The 19696-nt window shown below is 40.1% G+C and overlaps 1 protein-coding gene across 2 annotated transcripts in view; it reads left to right on the top strand.

Moving 5' to 3' along the window:
- LOC145451664 (uncharacterized) overlaps positions 1-18685 on the top strand; it is a 196839-nt gene extending 178154 nt beyond the window's left edge. Inside the window, exons 1-4 of one of the 2 annotated variants that reach the window (XM_080329879.1) lie at positions 6219-6696; positions 7669-7816; positions 9010-9119; positions 17995-18685. In XM_080329879.1, the coding sequence (XP_080186005.1) occupies positions 6445-6696; positions 7669-7816; positions 9010-9119; positions 17995-18228 (744 nt within the window). In that variant the 5' untranslated portion in view covers positions 6219-6444 and the 3' untranslated portion in view covers positions 18229-18685. Of the gene's footprint in view, positions 1-6218; positions 6697-7668; positions 7817-9009; positions 9120-17994 lie in introns of those variants that run through there. The other variant, XM_080329880.1, reaches the window with a different exon arrangement.
- Positions 18686-19696: the final 1011 nt, after the last annotated feature.

The following is a 19696-nucleotide window of genomic DNA, read 5'->3' as shown; positions in this document are numbered from 1 at the left end:
CTTCCCTGACCGCACTACACTGGTCACAGAGCACTGGCATAGGGGAGATGTGGTACCGATGGATCAAAAATTACAAAACGATCTCTGGCCCTCAAATCTTCAGCCGAGAATAGCAGATCTTTTGCTGTCTCAACACTTCGATACAAGCTCTACCTATCGCGGACATTTACATGAATATCCGCCTTTTCGAAAAATATTTATAAACGTTTAAAATTTGTTGCTCGAACATGTCATCGGTCCCCACCCGGTGGGTCCAAAGGCACACGACCATGGGACCTATGAGACATACGCTCAAAAACTCAAATTTGTTGACTTGTTTTGTTGTGTACTGTAAGCTAAGCTACAGCAAGCCAATGAAGAATGTTTCGTCGCGACCTTCAAGAATCAAATACATTATATCAACTCAAATATTGGCAAAAAATCATGTTTTGATTTACGCCTAAACTAACAAAATTAATGCTACATACATATTACCCACAAATCGACATTTTTACTTTCAAATACCTCGTAATAGCGATAAAACACCGCATGTAACTATGATTTACAGCCTATATATATGCAGGCGCGTTTCTGTTGTTGAGTGATTAGTTGGTCCATCTATTTTGCTTGATTTGGCTATGGTGCCATAGGTCCCCCACCCCATGAATATTGTAATTGACTTGAAAATAGTCCACTCGAGGATGGTATTGATTCAAAAAATATGTGCCATTATATACCCTGATACAAGCCCTATACTTCACATCAAAAATTATAGCGGGTTTATTAGTCTGAAAGGTGATATAGAAAAATGTAAATGTCGATCTAAATTTACTTTACACCCCCTAAAACGTAAATCATTCGTCACAGACCCCATAACTCATGCAGGTCGATTTTTTTTGCATGTGAGGAAAGATTCTGTCAGCATGTACTTGTAGACAAATTCACGGAGTGTAATCATGGAATTATCATGGAGAACTTTTAAAGTATTTTCGGTCCCAGTGATCCATCGGTACCACATCTCCCCTAATAGTTAGTAACGGTAGCGGTCTCGCAGACTCCTGGAATACTTCGCGGACCTCCCGGGGTCCACGGACCCCCGGTTGAGAACCACTGGTTTAGTGCAACACCTTATTTCGACTGAACGCGCGAAGCGCGAAAAATTTATATAATTCGTGTTTGAATCGGTCAATATGATCGGGAATTGCATACATTTTGTTATCAATTTTTTTATCCCCTCTCTGCTCATTTAAGATTTACCCGTAGAGCTGCGTGAGGTGCGTTGAAAAAGGTAGGACCCCTAAATAAGAATTGAACATCTTCGGGCGGACACGTTGGTATATTGAATACGTTACATTATGATATTTTGTGACCTCCTATCTGTTATGTCAAAAGATATGGACATCGCCAAAACTAAAAGGCACACACGATTTTAAATTGGTATTGCTTTACTGGCAAATTAATAATTTCTCCCTGCGGGATGGCATTTGTCCTGTGGGATTCAGAACGCCGGACCAGAAACATTCGGCGCCAGCCATTTAGCCAATTAAACACATATGTATATTGTATATACATCGAAGTTTTGGGTTCCACACGGGCCTTTCTTCTCGGCAAAAGTCTTTTCGCTGCTGATCGTTCTCGAACACTTCTCGGAGTTGCATGTTACATGGCGTATAACTTCATATGCCTTGGTGCGTCTTGGCGCAGTAATGGCCGATGCCGAAGTCTCCATTTCTATAAATGCCACTTATTTTCGTGAGAGAAGTGTACCAAATATTCTGATATTCGGCAATATTAAATCGCGGGGTGGGGGTGGGGGGTTCGGAAGATGCGGTCCTGTTCCCCACTACCCACCACTTTGTCATCACAGAGCAGCTATTTGCTGGTTCGACTATACAAGACACACCAGTACGCACGACAATCGCCTGTAACTGTATCATAAAACGTATTATGAACCAATACCATCATTACCTCTCAAAATTTGGCGATAGCGCTATCTCACGTCAAACTAGTCGTGCTAGATGCGTTTGGGAGACCATCATTGGCCATCCCGAGTTAAAAATGAGGTTTTGTGAACAACACGCAATATAATATTCTATACATACATTCCAGAGCAGTTAACTGGTAACGGTAATTGGGCATGTGTCTCCGTTAATATGTAGACTGTCCTCTATATAATTTTGAGCAAATGCGTCTATTCCCCACCAGAAACCATTGAATTCCCCACCGTCTGGGAACCACTGCAATAGGATAGTTACTGTCACTTATTACAATATCGTATAGTCGCCATAGTGAAAGAAGCACAATTATATGCTTCACGCAGGCCGACATAAGTGGCGCGATAGCGTAGTGGTATAATCCACGGCTGCAACATCGATGAGTTGCGGGCTCAAGTCCGGCCGAGGTCGACTCTAGAATACCTACCCCACCATAGTGTGCTATATTGTGTGGACACAAGCAAGTCTGACGGATCAGTGAAATTGCTGTACGTCCCACTCTCCATTTGGGTAAAGGCAATTTGATGGTAATTTCTGACCATATTGTCGAGCAACAAATTTGATAGAACGAGTATCAATCTAAACCTCCCGCGGTACTGATTGCGAAAATATATATTTTATGATCCTCGTGGCCCTGGAACCCCACAAAATCAGCTTCGAATGTTGTATTGAAACGACCTTTGGTATTTGTGATGCAACCATGCCTTCTGAGCAGCTCATGAGCAAGTGTGCACAGAAGTGAGAGTGCGAATGCTCGATGCTCAATCGGATGCGCAACAATGGCCAAAACGCTGGTGGTTTGCGCTGCTCCTCACTTGCTCCCAGGCGGCATCGCTGCGTCACAGAAATCCGTTACAATACAACATTGGAGGCTGATTTTTGGGGATTCCAGGACTACGACGAGCAGCATAAAATTGAAATGAAGAGTGACGTAGACCAATTTCACTGAGCCGTGCGATTTGCTTGTGTCCACTGCAGTGTTGGGATGACTCGAGTCATGACTTGACTCGAGTCAGACTCGAGTCAACTTTTTCGAATGACTTGACTTGACTCGAGTCACTTTGCAAAAATGACATGACTTGACTTGACTCGGCACTTCAAAAATGTGGATTGACTCGTGACTCGGAGCAAAATTTACGAGTCAATTTCAAGTCATCAAGTAAACGGTGTCGACTAAATCAATGTATTCTGTGCATGTTCATTTTATTCACGATATGCCATTGTAACTTGTGAGAGCAACCAGTCATTCACTGATTGTACGTTTCGCTGATCCTGCATTGTTACATCACACATACACTGACCGCATACGAAATGATCACAGCTTGCCTTGTCGTAAGAGCAGATTAATTTAATAGCAACGTATCGCTGTTTATTGGACGGCTCTGTCCTTACATTGCACGGCGCTCACCTTTACCAACCCTCTTGTATGATTAAATCTAACAAATATATTTTATGTATTTATATCCTTAATGATGTGTATAGATGGCTAGGGTATTGTGCGATATCAATTTCTTTCATCTTCTCGAGGCCTCGTATTCGATCCTCTATTTTTGCTGATAATAACAGAATGTATAGCATGTCGCTCAGAGTTGTCAAACTCAACTGACGTCGCGGGTCGAATTCAAATATACAGATCACTCGCGGGCCGCACCAGTCAAATGATTCCTAAATATTACTAACCCTAAACTCAGTAGTCAGTATATGCACTTTTTCGCATTCTCGGAATGGTTGTCAATGTCAGCGATTTTGTCCTGACGATAACTACAATCACATTTCCGCTGTCGGGTTGTTATAATGTGGCCTATGAACATACTCGAAATTTGCTTTCTTGAAGGAATATTTATTAGCGGTATTTCTTACTGCAAATTCGAGAAATGTGTTGGATAAATCACGCAATTTTCACCATATACTCAGAATTTCTTCGCGGGCCCAATGAAATCATTTGGCGGGTCGTACGTTTGACACCCCTGATGTAGCTATACAGTTACTTACGTATTTTATTAGCAGTTCTACGTGTGCGTGAGCGATACAACGCATTTTTGCATGTATATTTAACTTTATATTCGTTATTGGATTCAAGATAAATGACCAATTGATCTCTTTAACATAGCCAGTAAAATATAATGAATTTGAATGATCACTCATACTTCGAAAATTCAATTTGACTTGAATTGTGACTTGACTCGTGACTTGACTTGACTTGACTCGAGTCACCTCCAAAAAACGAGTGACTTGACTTGACTCGAGTCACCTTTGAAAATCGATTGACTTGACTTGACTCGAGTCAAAATGTGCAATGACTCGAGATGACTCGTGACTTGAAGGTAGTGACTTGATCCCAACACTGGTCCACTGTCCACACCATATCGGACACTATGGTTGGAGGTTCATCGAGGCTCCTCCTTGCCTTCTCGTCAGTGTGAGCGGTCGGTGTCTTGTAAAGGCCTAGAAGTTAGTCGTGCTACAAGTCGGCAGCTACGGTATAAAGTTAAAGAAAATTGGCATCGTGTAAATAACCATAGTAGTCGACAAACACCATGAATACAACAAACAACAACAAAAGGCCGACACAGCCACATCACACCACCACCATTCTATATAGTTTCTTACCATACCAACGGAAATCCGTTCCCCTATAAAGCAGTGTTGGGACGACTCGTGTCATGACTTGACTCGAGTCAGACTCGAGTCACCTTTTTCGTATGACTTGACTTGACTCGAGTCACTTTGCTAAAATGACTTGACTTGACTTGACTCGACGTATCAGAAATGTGGATTGACTCGTGACTCGGAGTAAAATTCACGAGTCAATTTCAAGTCAACAAATAATCGGTGTCGATAAAAATCACTGTATCTTGCGTATGTTCGGATTGTTCGCGAAACGCTGGTGTAGCCCGTGAGAGCGCCAATCATTCAATGATCGTGCGTTTTACTGAGCCTCCATTGTTCTCTCACAAATAAATTGACCGCGAACGAAGGGATCGAAGCTTACAGCTTACGTTGTCGCAAACTAGTATGGTGAAGCTATTTAATAGCCAAATGTCTATTTCTGTTCTTTATTCTTGCCTTAACCAAGCCTCTTGTTTTATTGAAATGGAATTCGAATATAGTTATATGGTCCTCAGCCATTGGCGCAGGCTCGTATTGTATCATATCAATTTGTAAATGGGTAATGTATTGCATCTCATCAATTCGTTTCCCTATTCTTTAGTTTGGCTGGTAACTATAATCTGATGATATGCAATTACTTAGTTCTGCGTACATGTGAGCGATACATCGCCTTCTTGCGTGTACATTCAACTCTATATTCGTTCATCGGTTTAAAATCAATGACCGATCAATCTGTATTTCAGACAGCTAGCAAAATGCAATGACGTCAGCATGCATCATACTTCGAAAAGGCGATTTGACTTGAACTGTGACTTGACTCGTGACTTGACTTGACTCGACTCGACTTGACTTGAGTCACCTCCAAAAATCGAGTGACTTGACTTGACTCGAGTCACCTTCGAAAATCAATTGACTTGACTTGACTCGAGTCAAAATGTGCCATGACTCGAGATGACTCGTGACTCGAAGGTAGTGACTTGATCCCAACACTGCTATAAAGTTTCCATGCAATAACTATACATGTTATTACTGAAGTATGGCTATGACCAGAAATCCGTCGCGAGGAAAGGAAACAATTATATTAAAGCTACCTATAATTGGTAGTCCATATCCTGTAAACCGTCTAATATAAGGGCTGGCAAAATGTGCATGAATTTGATGGCGATGACGTTAGATTTACGAGCCACAAATCCGTGTGTTAGCTTCAGCGTTACTGAGAAAAATGAACCGTTATTTTGTAACGCGTTAAAGAATTGATCAAGCGTGTGTTTACACTGATGAGAATGTTTATCAAATGCGTAGTGCGCAGACGATGTGATATTGCATGTGATAAGAATTTGAATACTAAGATGACATGAAGATATTACTAACTTACACACAGCTAAATTGCCAGCAGAACATTAGAGGCTTTTCATATGTCAATTGTCATTTGCACAACCAGGCAACAAACTAATTCACAACAGCTACCGTAAAATTTCAGCGAAACGAAATATGCAGGGATGTGGTTACGTCATTTCAAATATCCAAGCCAGAAACGCATGCATAAGTTGTGAGAATGAATCGTTATTTTGTAAATTACAGGGAAGAATTGGTTCAAGCGTACTTGCAGAACAAACAGGCGAGTAAGTATAATCTATGTAAAGTATAAACGATGTTGCTGTAAATATGGACGCAAGACGCCACGATATGGAATCATCTAACATAACATTGCGGATATGTATACTTGATATGAGAAGGGAACTGGTATCCGACTAATTCAGTGATTGGAATGTGATGGGCAATGTAATTTTATATAGAGATCGGGCCTTCACACTAACAGTATAATTTTAATCGAAGTACATTACTTTTAGAACGAACCACCATGAAAATAATCATAGCAAGTATGTCAAAATGTGGAACCAAGACACTTCATAGGTGCTTCGAAATATTAGGATACAGCGTGGCCGATTTTGATTATCACGCCTACAATCACTACCATGAATGGAAGACTATCCTCGAGTACGGAAGTCGCAAAGAACAATTACATGATATGTACAAAAACGTGGACGTTGTCACCGGTTCCCCTGTGTTTTTATATTGGGAAGAAATAGCTGAAGCATTCCCTAACGCCAAGGTATGAGATTTGAATGAAATAGTCTACAGAAGGTGTTAAGGATGGATCAAAATTAATGCGTTATCAAAATTGGTATAACGCAACGATTGAAACCGTCACAATTGCGCAGGAACATAAATTCAAAATATAACTGCTATAACTATTACATGTTCCGTAAAAAACGTGATGGATACGAAATACCTTCCTTGTTAGTCTATGCATGCCGTATACTGCTTACATATACACAATGAGATGCGTAAACGTACCAAGTAGCAGATCGACGGAGATGTTTCAAGTGAGCATATAGATTGAAGGGGGCTGGATTGGTTAGATTTAATTTAATTACTGAAATCATGGACTGAGCAACCCTATTCAGCAAGGCAACATTCCTACAAACTTTTCTAGTGTCATCCGCAGCGACAAATATACGCAGCATAGACGAGACGCTTGTTTGTGGTATTCATGGTGTTTGTCGACTACTATGGTCATTTGCATCCGACCGATATTCTTCATTTATATATTCCTTACCTGCCGACTTTTAGCATGGTTCACCACTATGCTTTTTGCAAAACACAATTTCCGCGGTAGAGATGGCGAGGAGGAGCCTAAACTTAAACACTTAGAGAGGAGTTCTCTAGTCGAACTTGGTCGGAACCGAACCCGTAACCTGTTGGACCCGAACCCGTAACCTGTTGGTGATGTAGCTGTGAATTATACCACTACGCTATCGCGCCACGCACGAGACGTTCTGAACATGCGACTTCAGATTGCCGCTACTGAATAACGGGTCGCCTGCCGATTACGTACGAGAGCCGAGTGCTGTCGCAATCGAACCAAGCCTATAGTTTATAATACTTCATATGATCCAAGGATATCCAGACTAGACATCGAGATCTATATACTAATTTAGATAAACATGTTCATAACACTATTTCACAGCAAGGTTTCTTCAAATAACAAATTGCTAGCCTACTTCTTTGTTTTAATTTCCAGGTCATTCTCACGACAAGAAAGGACGAGATTACGTGGTACCGGAGCCTATCTCGCGAGATACCTAAATGCCACAATTCTTGGACGATTGCGTTCTGTTATCTACTAACTCCAACAGGAATACAACTTCGTCATCACTTCGATCGGGTTGGTTAGTTCACGAAACATTACGGTTCTTTTGCTTATTCGAACGTGCAGTTTGTCCGAAGCAACCGCTTCAATATACATATATACCAACTATATTTAAAAATTTTCCGGCATGTAGTGATAGCGACTATAATTATAGCACCACCGTTGTAAGTTCTATAATCGGATCATAATTCGCTCCTGAACCGCAGCCAGGTATGTCAGGTCTAAATTTGACAACAGCATCGCACGACAAAAAAGAATTATCAGCCATAGGCCATAAATAAGTACACGCAACCAAAACCGAAACAGCACTTCGTCAGTCCTCCCCCCCCCAACGTTGGTCTTGATCCCCTTAGTGGGCCAGCTTATACGGCATTTCGGCGCGAAGTGCGAAAATCTCCTATAATTCATGATTGAATCGGTTAATATGATTGGGAATTGCATATATAATGCTATCAATTTTCATCCTCTCACTGTTCACGTAATCAGATTTATCGGTAAAAATGAGTGAGGAGTTCTGGAAATTGTAAGGCCCCTAAATAAAATATTTAATTATGCTCGATCGGACCCGTTCGTATAATGACTTCGCTGTATGATGTTATTTCGTAACCTCCTGTCAGCTATGTCAAAAGATATTGAAATCTCCCAAACTTACCAAACTAAAAGACGCACACGATTTCAAATTGGTATTTCTGTGGGCAAATAATGTTCTATGTGGCATGGTATTGGTCTCGTGGGGTTCCGATTGCCAGGACAGGAACATTCGTCACGAGCCATATAGGTGCAGATAGGCAAATAAACATATATCTATTATATCGAATTTTTCGGTCAGCATAAAGGCAGTCCTTTTCGGCCAAGGTTCTGGCAGACTTCTCGATGTCACATGTTACATGACCTAAAACTTTATTTATCTTGGTGCTGTAATGGTGGACGCCGAAATGCTCATTTCTATAAATCATGCGTATTTTGTCTTGTGGGAAGGGTAACCAATAATAAAGATATTTGAAATAACTTAAACACTCAAAGCTCGAAAATTTTTGGAAAAGTAAACATAAAAAAATCTATGATTCATGCTAATTCATCAGCTAATTTCGGGCCTCCTTCGAGCTCGCCCCGAATTTCGGGGTTTGGGGTGCGGCGGTTACAGTCCTGTACACAACTTTCAACTGAAAAAGATACCCGAGATGTTGTATCCATATTTTTTGCGTTTTCCAGCTCGAGTCCTCTACAGCATAAAAGGATGGGGATTCTCTCGCAAGTATGACTGCTCTAATATGGAAATTATAATCAAACGTTATCGCGAACACAATGCTGGAGTATTGTCAGTGAGTTTCTGCTGTTGATGCTTTGGTGTTTATGGTGTCTACGCTTATTGACACCAGGTTGATATTTCTAATTATGATCATTAGGATCTGTGGATTCTTAGCTATAGAGATGCACGGATCATGTTTTTTACGGAATCCGGATTCATTCCGGATACCGATTCCATCTTGAACGTTAGAATCCAGATCCAATAATATGCTGCCTGCTGCATAAGTTATAGCATCTATTTCCCCCGTCGTCGATGTTTTTTTTCTAATTACACCTCGACAATGTATTGAAGTATGATTTTACGAAATTACGGTGCAATGGCGAAGCTAGCTGACTCCGAGATGGTACAAAACATCGCAGTAAACAGACAGAAAGTCACTTCCACAACAAATTTGGAATCCTATCCTGATCCGGCACTAGGGCATAAAATTAGAATTTGGATCCATTCCTATTTGAGAAAACTTGCCGGATTCCTGTCCGGTTAAAATCCAAAATTCTGATCCTGTACACCTCTTCTCGTAGCATTGCGAGGAGGACCCAAGTGAAGCCTTTGCAACATAGGCAGTAACCAAGTAGTCGACCTCGTTGGGAATCGACCTCCCAACCCAGTGTTGTTGAAGCTGTGGAACGAATCGCTACGCTATTTCACCGCTCGGTGCGAGTAATAGTAGCATATTAGATTATGCCTACTGTAGACACACATATACAACAGTCACACGTAGGCCTACTCTACTAGTATTGGCTACTCATTCGTCCGGTTACGCTACTCACAAACCAGAAACAATGACACTCTGCGCGTAATCTATGAGGTCACTCGTACGCATTGTTCTTTGAATGGCATTTGTTGGCACAATTGTGAGAATAATGAAACACGTATTTTTCCGAAGTAAACTGTATTTCCGCCCCATTACTGACGTTCGCTACTGATGAAAGTCAGTCAAACAGTTTTCAGCGAATAAATTAACAATATGAAGTTATCGTTTCGCATGGTTCATAAACTATATGGACTACAGTTTTAAGCGGTCTATGAAAGGCCAAGGAAAACCGCGTTGATTTTGTTTCAAGGTCAATACAAATATCGATATCAGAACACTACTTGAAATAGAAATTAATGCTTAGGATTTTCAGTATGGCGTTTCTAAATGTTCTCGCATGCTGCACTTCTGTAAGTCCATTACGTCATTTGCTACCTTGTTGCTTTTGCCGTTATGTCGACACAGTAAAATAAAATCAGTGCCAGCTGAGCTAGATGATAACTAGGCTACCGTTACTTGATAGGTTAGAATAGCAGATGCAATATAATTGTGAAATACAAAATACGATACGATTGTAAAGAATTTTTACAATGCTCCAAGATCAAGAACGGCAGCGGAGTGAAGTCACTAAAGTAAGTCATTAAACTAAAACTCAATTAGTGCTCAACTGAGTATATCCTGAATTCAACTCCATTCTAGCATAGGGTTGTCATAAGTCCGGAATTTCACCGTTCAAACTGCGCTCGGGAGGGAATTTTAAAATATGCCTAAATGGCTGGAATTTCGATGGCGTGAAATAGGTTTAAATTTTTCTCGTAAATCAACATAAACATTATTATTTTGGGAAGATTACATGCTACTTGAAATTTTTCTTTGCGCTGCGCGTCATTTAGTGTCGCACACGCACACATTGTTTTTAATATGGGGACCAGAGTTGGATCAATTACATTATTTCAGTTCAATTACAATTACAATTACAATTACTTTCATGAATGTTTCAATTACATTACAATTACAATTACTCCATGCTAAAAATATCAATTTACAATTACAATTACAATTACTCCTTGCATGCTTCAATTACATTACAATTACAATTACAATTGCTGCTGTTGAACATGTAATTTAATAATCATAAATTGAACCGTGCTCCTTGACAACCGCAGCGTCGTATTTAACAACAATTCAAGTCTAGTTCAGATTGTGTAGTAATAAATGCGTTTATGTGCGTACATAGTATGCTATGTGAGATGTCATTGTGGCGAAATATAAGCGTGTTTTGAATGCTCGGTAATTATGGCTCACGTAATTGGAAATGTAAAATGTTATTTACCTAATATCCTATGGGTTAGGATTAAGGATAGGGTGCAGTATGTCGTTGAAAAAGTATTATAATATATGCACGTGTTGGATTTGCGTCTATAGTATATAATTAAAGAAATAATATTATTTTTATCGAGGGACGTAGGAATTAGGATGAGGAGAGAAAACAAAACCGTGCTTTGTCAGATAAGACGTTATATAATATCCAGTGGTCTGGTTAGTTAGCCAGACGAAATAACGATGCAGCATCGTGATCTGAAATCGTATTGTAGATTGCCAACCCACTGATAGATGCGCAAGATGTGAGTCACGGATGAATGCACCGACAAACGTACTGCAGAGCCGGCTAAAGGCAGCAAACTTTGTAGTCCTAGAGCTGGCGATCCATGCGTCCAAATTTGATGCATCTGGTCTTTATCGTAAGCTATTGATGTACTAATTCCGAAAATACAAAATAAAATCTCGCCAGGGCAATGTAACTGCTCAAAAATAGCCGTTTAAGGCCGACTGTTCTGAAAAGTGAGAGCGCTGCAGCAGCATGACCACAACAATTACCAATTGCGCCCAGCGATTGTTCAGAACAATGCCGATTCCCAGACTTTCACGACTATTTTGGGAGGGTACCATCGCCTGGAAATATACTTTTATTGCGGAATCAGTGCGACACTAGCTTTCGATTAGGACCATATGCTACATATCAAATTTCAACGCTTGGATCGCCAGCTATGGGAATATCAATTCTGCTGCTTTTAGCCGGCTCAGCAGTTCGCTTCTCGGCGTATTCAATCGTGAGTCACGTGTTGCGAATCCATCCGTTGGTTAGTAATCTAAAAATTGTATACAATGGCAGCCGAGGCCAGCATGGCGGTAAAAATTTAAAAAAACTTCGCCCGCAAGGGCGCAGTCAAGGGCCTCCGCGAATGGATCCACCAAATTCCTTGTCGACATTCAAAGACAATGCATTATAAGTCAATTGTTTTATATTGTGCTTGTCAGGTCTCAATAGCAATTTAATGTAATTGAAATTGTAATTGAGCAAAATTTTTGTCAAATTACAATTACAATTACAATTACACAAAATAAAAATGCTTCAATTACAATTACATTACAATTACATTGAAAAATGTAATTAATTACATTCAATTACAATTACAAATTACAATTGATCCAACTCCGATGGGGACCAAAGCCTTTGCAAAAAATGCAATCAAAATTAATACCAATATCCATCATTTACTGAAATAAGTCTAATTGCAATCGCAATTATATGAGAACGGTATATTCCTAGAGTCATTCCTAGGCCATTTAGATTAGGGTTACCATATTTTCGTGAAGCAAATTCCGGACACTCTTTAGCGCCGTCTAGCGGATCCAAAATGAACAGTAACACGTTGTCAGTCAATATGACGTCACACCTGCAAAACATTGCCCATCGACTGTCTACGAATGGAGTGGAGCATACGCCATGAATTGGGTCATCTGTCATGTGAGCTCTGGTGATTGCTGCTTGCTAGGGTATGCACCAATCGTCTGGCGGGCCGAGTCTGGCCTGCCGGAATTGTGTTTGACAGCCCTGCTATATTGTTACGTCGGTGCGGCTATCTGTTTGTTTAAATCTGGTCCGAAACAACATGCTTTCTGCCCCCTTCCGCCCAAAAAAAGCACTGATGTTGGGCCCACCATATGTAATCGATATACGGTCTTGGGCACTTAGTATATGCATTTGGCTGTTAAAATTTATGAATGAATTCTGTCAGTAATAGTTATTCTTCCGTATATTAGGCTACTATGAAATGCACCAGCAGGTTGCCCATCCGGTGATTTCCAACTTTTATGGTCGCGACCTCATTTCCAACTTGAAAATGTTCAATGGCCCAGCTAAAAACTGGATAAGCTGAAAGCTGATTACTAAAAAATTTCAGCTTGCCCAAACTTACTTACGGCCAAGGAAGCTGATTACTTCCAACATCATCGCGATCCCCAAATGAAGGCAAACGACCCCAAGATTTGGAGCCACTGTCTATGACTGAAGCATCCAATCGGCCTTAACCAACTCTAGGAATATACCGTTAGCTTATCATTGCGATTACAATCAGACTTATTTCAGTAAATGATGTTTATTTATATTTATTTTGATTGCATTTTGGCGAGGGTGATGCCTGGTGCCCATACTAATATCAATAGGCCTATACGTTGCATAAACTCGCGCGCGACACGAAGACGAATTTTGAATAGCATACATCTGCTCGAAAATAAAATTGTTTATGTTGATTTACGAAAAAATGTTGAGCCTACTACAAGCCTTCAAAATTCCGGACATTTAGGCATATTTTAGAAATTCCTCCCGGACGCAGATTTTTCAGTGAAATTCCAGACATGTCCGGGAAATTCCGGACGTATGGCAACCCTGATTTAGATGCTTTAGTCAAAGATAGTGGTTCTAAACCTGGGTCGTTTGCCTTTATTTTGGAGTTCACTAAGATGATGAACGTAATCAGTTTCCAAAATAGACCGTGAGTAAGTCAGGACAAAGATGCTGACCGTTTTTTTCGTAATCAGCTTATCAAATTTTGAGCTAGGCCCCGGAATATTTACAAACTAGAAACGGAGTCGCGACCATAAAAGGTTGAAAATCTCCGGATATGCAATCTACAGTAGCGGACCGGCATTTAGGCTCATAAATAGTCGAATCGGTGTGTCATGATCATGACTTTACGATGTACGATGACGTTTCCTGCTTTTCCAAGTCATAATGCTCCACCAAAACTCTACCTCTAACTCAAATCATGTGCGCGGAGAAAGGATCAAATTATGTAGTAGTAAATGGAAGAACCAATATTATTTACAGATGCATATAGAAACCAGATGCATGTTGTAAGTCGTCAGAAGTTACATCGATTACTCTGTGGTGGGCCCAAGATTAGTGTTTTTTGGGAGGGAGTGTCTGAAAAAAACGTTGTTTACGTGCTGGCTACAACACACAACTTGACTCTTGAACCCGATAGAGACCACCACTGGTTGATAGGCGAAGCTTTTCTAATTTGATGTCATATTAACTACATGTCATACCTCATTTTAAAATCCGCTTTCTGGCGCTAAAGAGCGTCCGGATTTTTGGCCACAAAAATATGGTAACCCTATTCTAGCAAAGATGCTAGAATACAAAAATCAATTAAAACAAACATGTCGATCTTGAATGAACAATACCAAAGTACTGACCAGGAAGCAACGTATCGACAATACCAGCCTAACATCGATAGGCCTACTACAATTCCAAGACAAGCATCGCGAAGAAATGAATCCACGTTTTTTCGTTTACGAACGGGACCCTGCAGATTGAATGGACATCTGCACAGAATAGGGGCATCTGCGACACCTTTTTGTGCCCATTGTCGAGTCATCGAAGACGTGCGCCATTTTTTGATGGATTGTCCGACTCTAGAACAACGCAGACAGATACTAAGAAACAGTGCACAAGGAAAGAGAATACCATTCGACTTGGAAAACTTATTGACAGACACCAATATATTACAACACGTAATCGACTTTGTGACATCAACGGGACGCCGTATATAAATATTGACATTTGACTTCCGACTGAGAGTATCATGTACTGAATTTGTAAGTTAACTTGTGTTAGTGATGGAATTTGTTGTCACGTGGTGCAAAAGACCACGCTGTTATAAGCACCATAACATGCTTTTATAAATAAATAATAATAATAATAATAAAAACAAACATGTTTAAAACATGCTTTTTTGAAGCCATGACGTCACGAATATTAAATTGTGATTTCATGGGGGATTGACATTGATAATTGAAAATATAGGGTAAATATAGCTCATTTGACGAAATATCTATGGGCTACTAATGCTGTTAAATCGACTATTTTGATGGTTTCAATCAACCCATATCGATATACGTCGGCTATGTCTGGTGGTAATTGTCCGTAGGCTCATAAAACATGCGTTTTGGGAAGTATTTACACAATTATGGCATGATTTTACGGCCTGAAAAACACATTTTAGAAAAGGCCCTTGTCCAAAACTCTGTCTAAAACAGGGGTGGACAATTATTTTCCTCCACGGGTCGAAGGAGAAAAATAATGACGTTGGCGGGCTGAGTGAAAAAAATTTAGCTATATTCTCCAGCGTATTTTGATTTTATTTCTAACTTACATTGTTAATAAATGTTGCGCAGTGAATGTGTTGATACTTTGTAATGAAAATGTGACGGCTAATTGAAAAAAATATCTATTTACCGTCATGATTGGAAACATGTTTAACATGATACATTTCAGCTCTCTTTGAACCCCAATCCACGCTCTTCTATTAGGACTCTAAAACAGTGGTTCTCAAACTGTTTTAGGCACGCCTTCCTTTATGATAGTGAACAGTTTCGTGCCCACGTATCATGATATCACAAAATATTAAAAAGTGCAGGCACAATGCCAGCAACCTTAACGGATAGTTTGATGGTGTGGACGATTATGCCTGTTGATGAGAGAATGGTGAATTTTCAAAGTCGGACAACATACAGAGCATGAACTATAAGCTGGGGGTATATCGCGCAGTGTTGGAATCAAGTCACTACCTTCGAGTCACGAGTCAATTCGAGTCATTGCACATTTTGACTCGAGTTAAGTCAAGTCAATCTATTTTCAAAGGTGACTCGAGTCAAGTCAAGTCACTCGATTTTTGGAAGTGACTCGAGTCAAGTCGAGTCAAGTCAAGTCACGAGTCAAGTCACATTTCAAGTCAAGTTGGCTTTACGAAGTATGAGACATGATTACGTCATGCAATTTGCTAGCGGTCTGAACTACAGATTGAGTGGTCATTGATTCCGAACCGATGAACGAATATAGAGTTAAATATAAACGCAAGAAGGCACTGCATCGCTCATATATACGTAGAGCTGTTGAACTGCGTAATTGCATAGCCTCAGTTTATAGTTACCAGCCAAAGAGAATAGAGAAACAAATTGATGAGTTGCAATACATTACCCATTGACAAAAAGATATGATACAATTCGATCCTGCGCCAATGGTTGAGCTTGAGAATTATATAAACTATATTCGAATTCAATTTAAAAAAACAAACATTGGGTCTGGTTAAGGTAAGAACAGAGAACAGAAATAAACATTTGGCTTTGTTATTAGTTGACTACTAGAGTTCCGACAACGTAAGCTGTAAGCTTCCATCACTCCGTTTGCGGTCAATTCATTTGTGAGTGAACAATCGAGATTCAGTGAAACACATGATCATTGAATGATAGGTCGCTCTCACGGGTTACACCAGCGTTTCGCGAACAATCCGAACATATGCCAGATACAGTGATTTTTATCGACATCGATTTCTTGATGACTTGAAATTGACTCGTGAATTTTGCTCCGAGTCACGAGTCAATCCACATTTCTGATACGCCGAATCAAGTCAAGTCAAGTCATTTTAGCAAAGTGACTCGAGTCAAGTCAAGTCATGCGAAAAATGTGAATCGAGTCTGACTCGAGTCAAGTCATGACTCGGGTCATCCCAACACTGATATCGCTCCGAGCGAGAAATTCTTTTTCAAAAACTTCGGCTTCGCGCTACCCTTCTGACGCTTTCACGTATCCCAGTTGGTGAACAACTGGACTGAAATGTAAATGCATTAGTACAAAGCTTATTTTCTTGATCGCTGCCTTCCAAGCGGTGTTCAGCTTAAATAGTCTTAATGTTGAGCGAAGCTTGTTATTTTTCTGATCTTCCATGGGTTTACCCCTGACTCCGGTATGCGAATATTTAGTGTTCTAAATTATAAACCTAAACATTTTTTGAATTTTAGTTTTCATTTTTTACTGGCATACCTGTTCATTCTTTATGGGTGATAGACATGATAAGTCATATAGCAGGCCTAATCGCGAGCATTGAGTGAGTGACTTGTTTTACGAATTAGGGATTTGGAAACATATCACGTAACACATTGAAACACGTACCGTATTATGCGTAATGTGACAATGTCAACAAGGAACGTTTGAACTAAACTATATGGAAAGAGTGATTTCTTGTGACTTCAATTGCTACTCATACTTTGCCACATTGCCTTTATTTTTAATCTGTAATAGGCATGTCATGTACGTGGGCAGCGTAATCGTGGCATATTATTGAACAGGCTTCAAAGTAAACGAATTTCCTGATCATTAGATACAGCCTATGGTTTTAGTTATTCAAAAAGCAAGGTTCATGTATTGAATTCCAAGCAATCTTTCGGGCACAGAATAACTTCGCGGGCCACACTTTGTCAAAGTCTGGTCTAAAACATGTTTTAAACAAATTGTTTTAAAACACCGTTTGTTTTAAATGCAACCCTAATTGCATCAGCGGAGAAATACACATTCACTACAGTACTGTAGATGAGGCGAGTAAAGTCAGACGACAATGTAAAAGCATGGCGACAACAATAAATGCTGCACTACGTAATCTTAAACTTTGTTTTTCGCTTGGCACATCAACGGTGAGAGCGCTGTTGGAGAAAATTGATACATTACTGATAGAAAATGAAGTCGCTCGCTTGTTACCCCTTTTGTTACGCGTACTCTAGTTTGAGACTACCTAAATTAGATGTTCTAGTAGTTAAAGTCTAACTTCGATAACGGCTGAGAATACAGTTTATATCGGCAAATCATATATTCACTCGACGCTATCGGTGTCGGTTCAAAATCGTGATGCTGACCGGGCTCCCATAAAATGATATTTACTTTAGAGCCCGTCATTCGCGAACCCATCAGATTTATATTTTGATGTCGAGATATACATGCATGCAAATTTTCCAGCGATGCAGACAAGACAGACTTCTGCATTTTAACTTCTGTGATGGCTGGGAGACCCTGTGCACTTTTCTCGGCGAAGATATCCCGGACGAACCCTTTCCGCACGAGAACAAACATGGGCAACTAGCAACATCGATGTGGGTTTTGCCAGTATATGTCAGGATGAGGAGAGAAGCATACGTTATCATGGCAATTATCGCAATACTAATTGCCTTCTTATCACAGCATTTTCTTTGATACATATACAGTACATTAAATCGAGTGTAGACGTGGAAGTATATCATACCTGAGCTTTGTGTAATTATGTTGTCGTTCTGTATATAATCCGTCGTTCATTTATTCCTATGAAACGCGTGGTTGAAGAAAGTGAACGCGTTGAATGTGCATGGTCGGATATAATCGTCGCTATGAGTTAACAGAGTATTGGAGCCAGATATATACGCCGGTGGGCCCAAGACCAGCCTTTCGGGTGGCTTGACAAAGTGCTTTTTCGATCTTGGATCAGGTGCACGAAAACCATTCATGACAACCCAATGGGTAGAACTCCTAAAGATTCAAGAAACACTGTTATAGTATGTAGTGAGAAAATCGGTACATCTCATATTAGTTGTTTAATTCATACACAAGACGGACCAGAGTTACACTTCAATTGTTTTTATCCATATTTTAATTATACAGGATGTGATCTATATCATGTTTGTGTGATTCTTACATATTAAAGTATTCGTGGCTTGTTCATCCTCCATGTTCCATGATAGGCTAATTGTGAAAGAATTGTGCATGTTATCATGATCAATATTATGTTTGCATATGCCTAATGGTTATATGAAAGTCATTTCACTGTCATTGTGACATCTAATTTTTGAAGTAGTAGCCTACTGTTGGAGTCGGAATTGAAGTTCTCCAAGGAAAATAGTCGAAGTAGGAGCCGGAGTCGGTATCATCGAACACTCTGGAGTCGGAGTCGGAGTTCGATTCATTATATTGAAAATGTCTGTAGTCGGATTCGAAGATTGTTTGTTTGTGATATTCATGGTGCTTGTCGACTACGCTACTATGGTCATCTAAATCAGGCCAATTTCCTATTCCCTAGTTGCCGACATGCAGAGCGGCTCACTTGTAGGCTTTTATAAGACACTGCGTCCACGGATGAGATGGGAAGGAGGTACCTAGATAGGCCTAAACCTTCAACACTCAAGTATAGGAATTCTGGAGTCGAATTCGGTCGGACCCCAACCCGCAACCCATGGGTGTTGTGGCTGTTGATTATACCACTACGCTATCGCGTCACACGGAGTCGAAGTTGGAGTCAGTGCTAAAATGTAACTACTCTACAGCCCTGGATCAACTTTGTTGTAGGCCTACAATTGTAACCCCATATTGTGTCTAAATACTGTAACATCTAACTGACCTGAAGATATAATTCCAGAGTATTAATTTGAAATACGTTATGTGCGTTGGCGAATTTCCAAAAAACGAATAATCTCCGTTTAATTTGGACCTATCTGTTTCTAGTCCTAATTCGGCCAAAACTGAGAATCGACTGCATAAAGACTTGATAGAATGTTTCGAGTCATAATACTCTCGATTGAACTCGAATACCAGTCGGGTCCATATGCAACGTGACTTCAGTCGAATAGAGTCATTTTCCATATTCAACAAACGACTCCAGTCGAGATGGATCACTAGGAAACATCGAAACGAA

This window comes from Botryllus schlosseri, chromosome 12 (assembly GCF_051294905.1).
Source record: "Botryllus schlosseri isolate E-star chromosome 12, Bs_hap1, whole genome shotgun sequence".
Classification (NCBI taxonomy): Eukaryota; Metazoa; Chordata; class Ascidiacea; order Stolidobranchia; family Styelidae; genus Botryllus; species Botryllus schlosseri.
The sequence above is the reverse complement of the archived record's forward strand: the minus strand, read 5'-3'. Positions and strand labels throughout refer to the sequence as shown.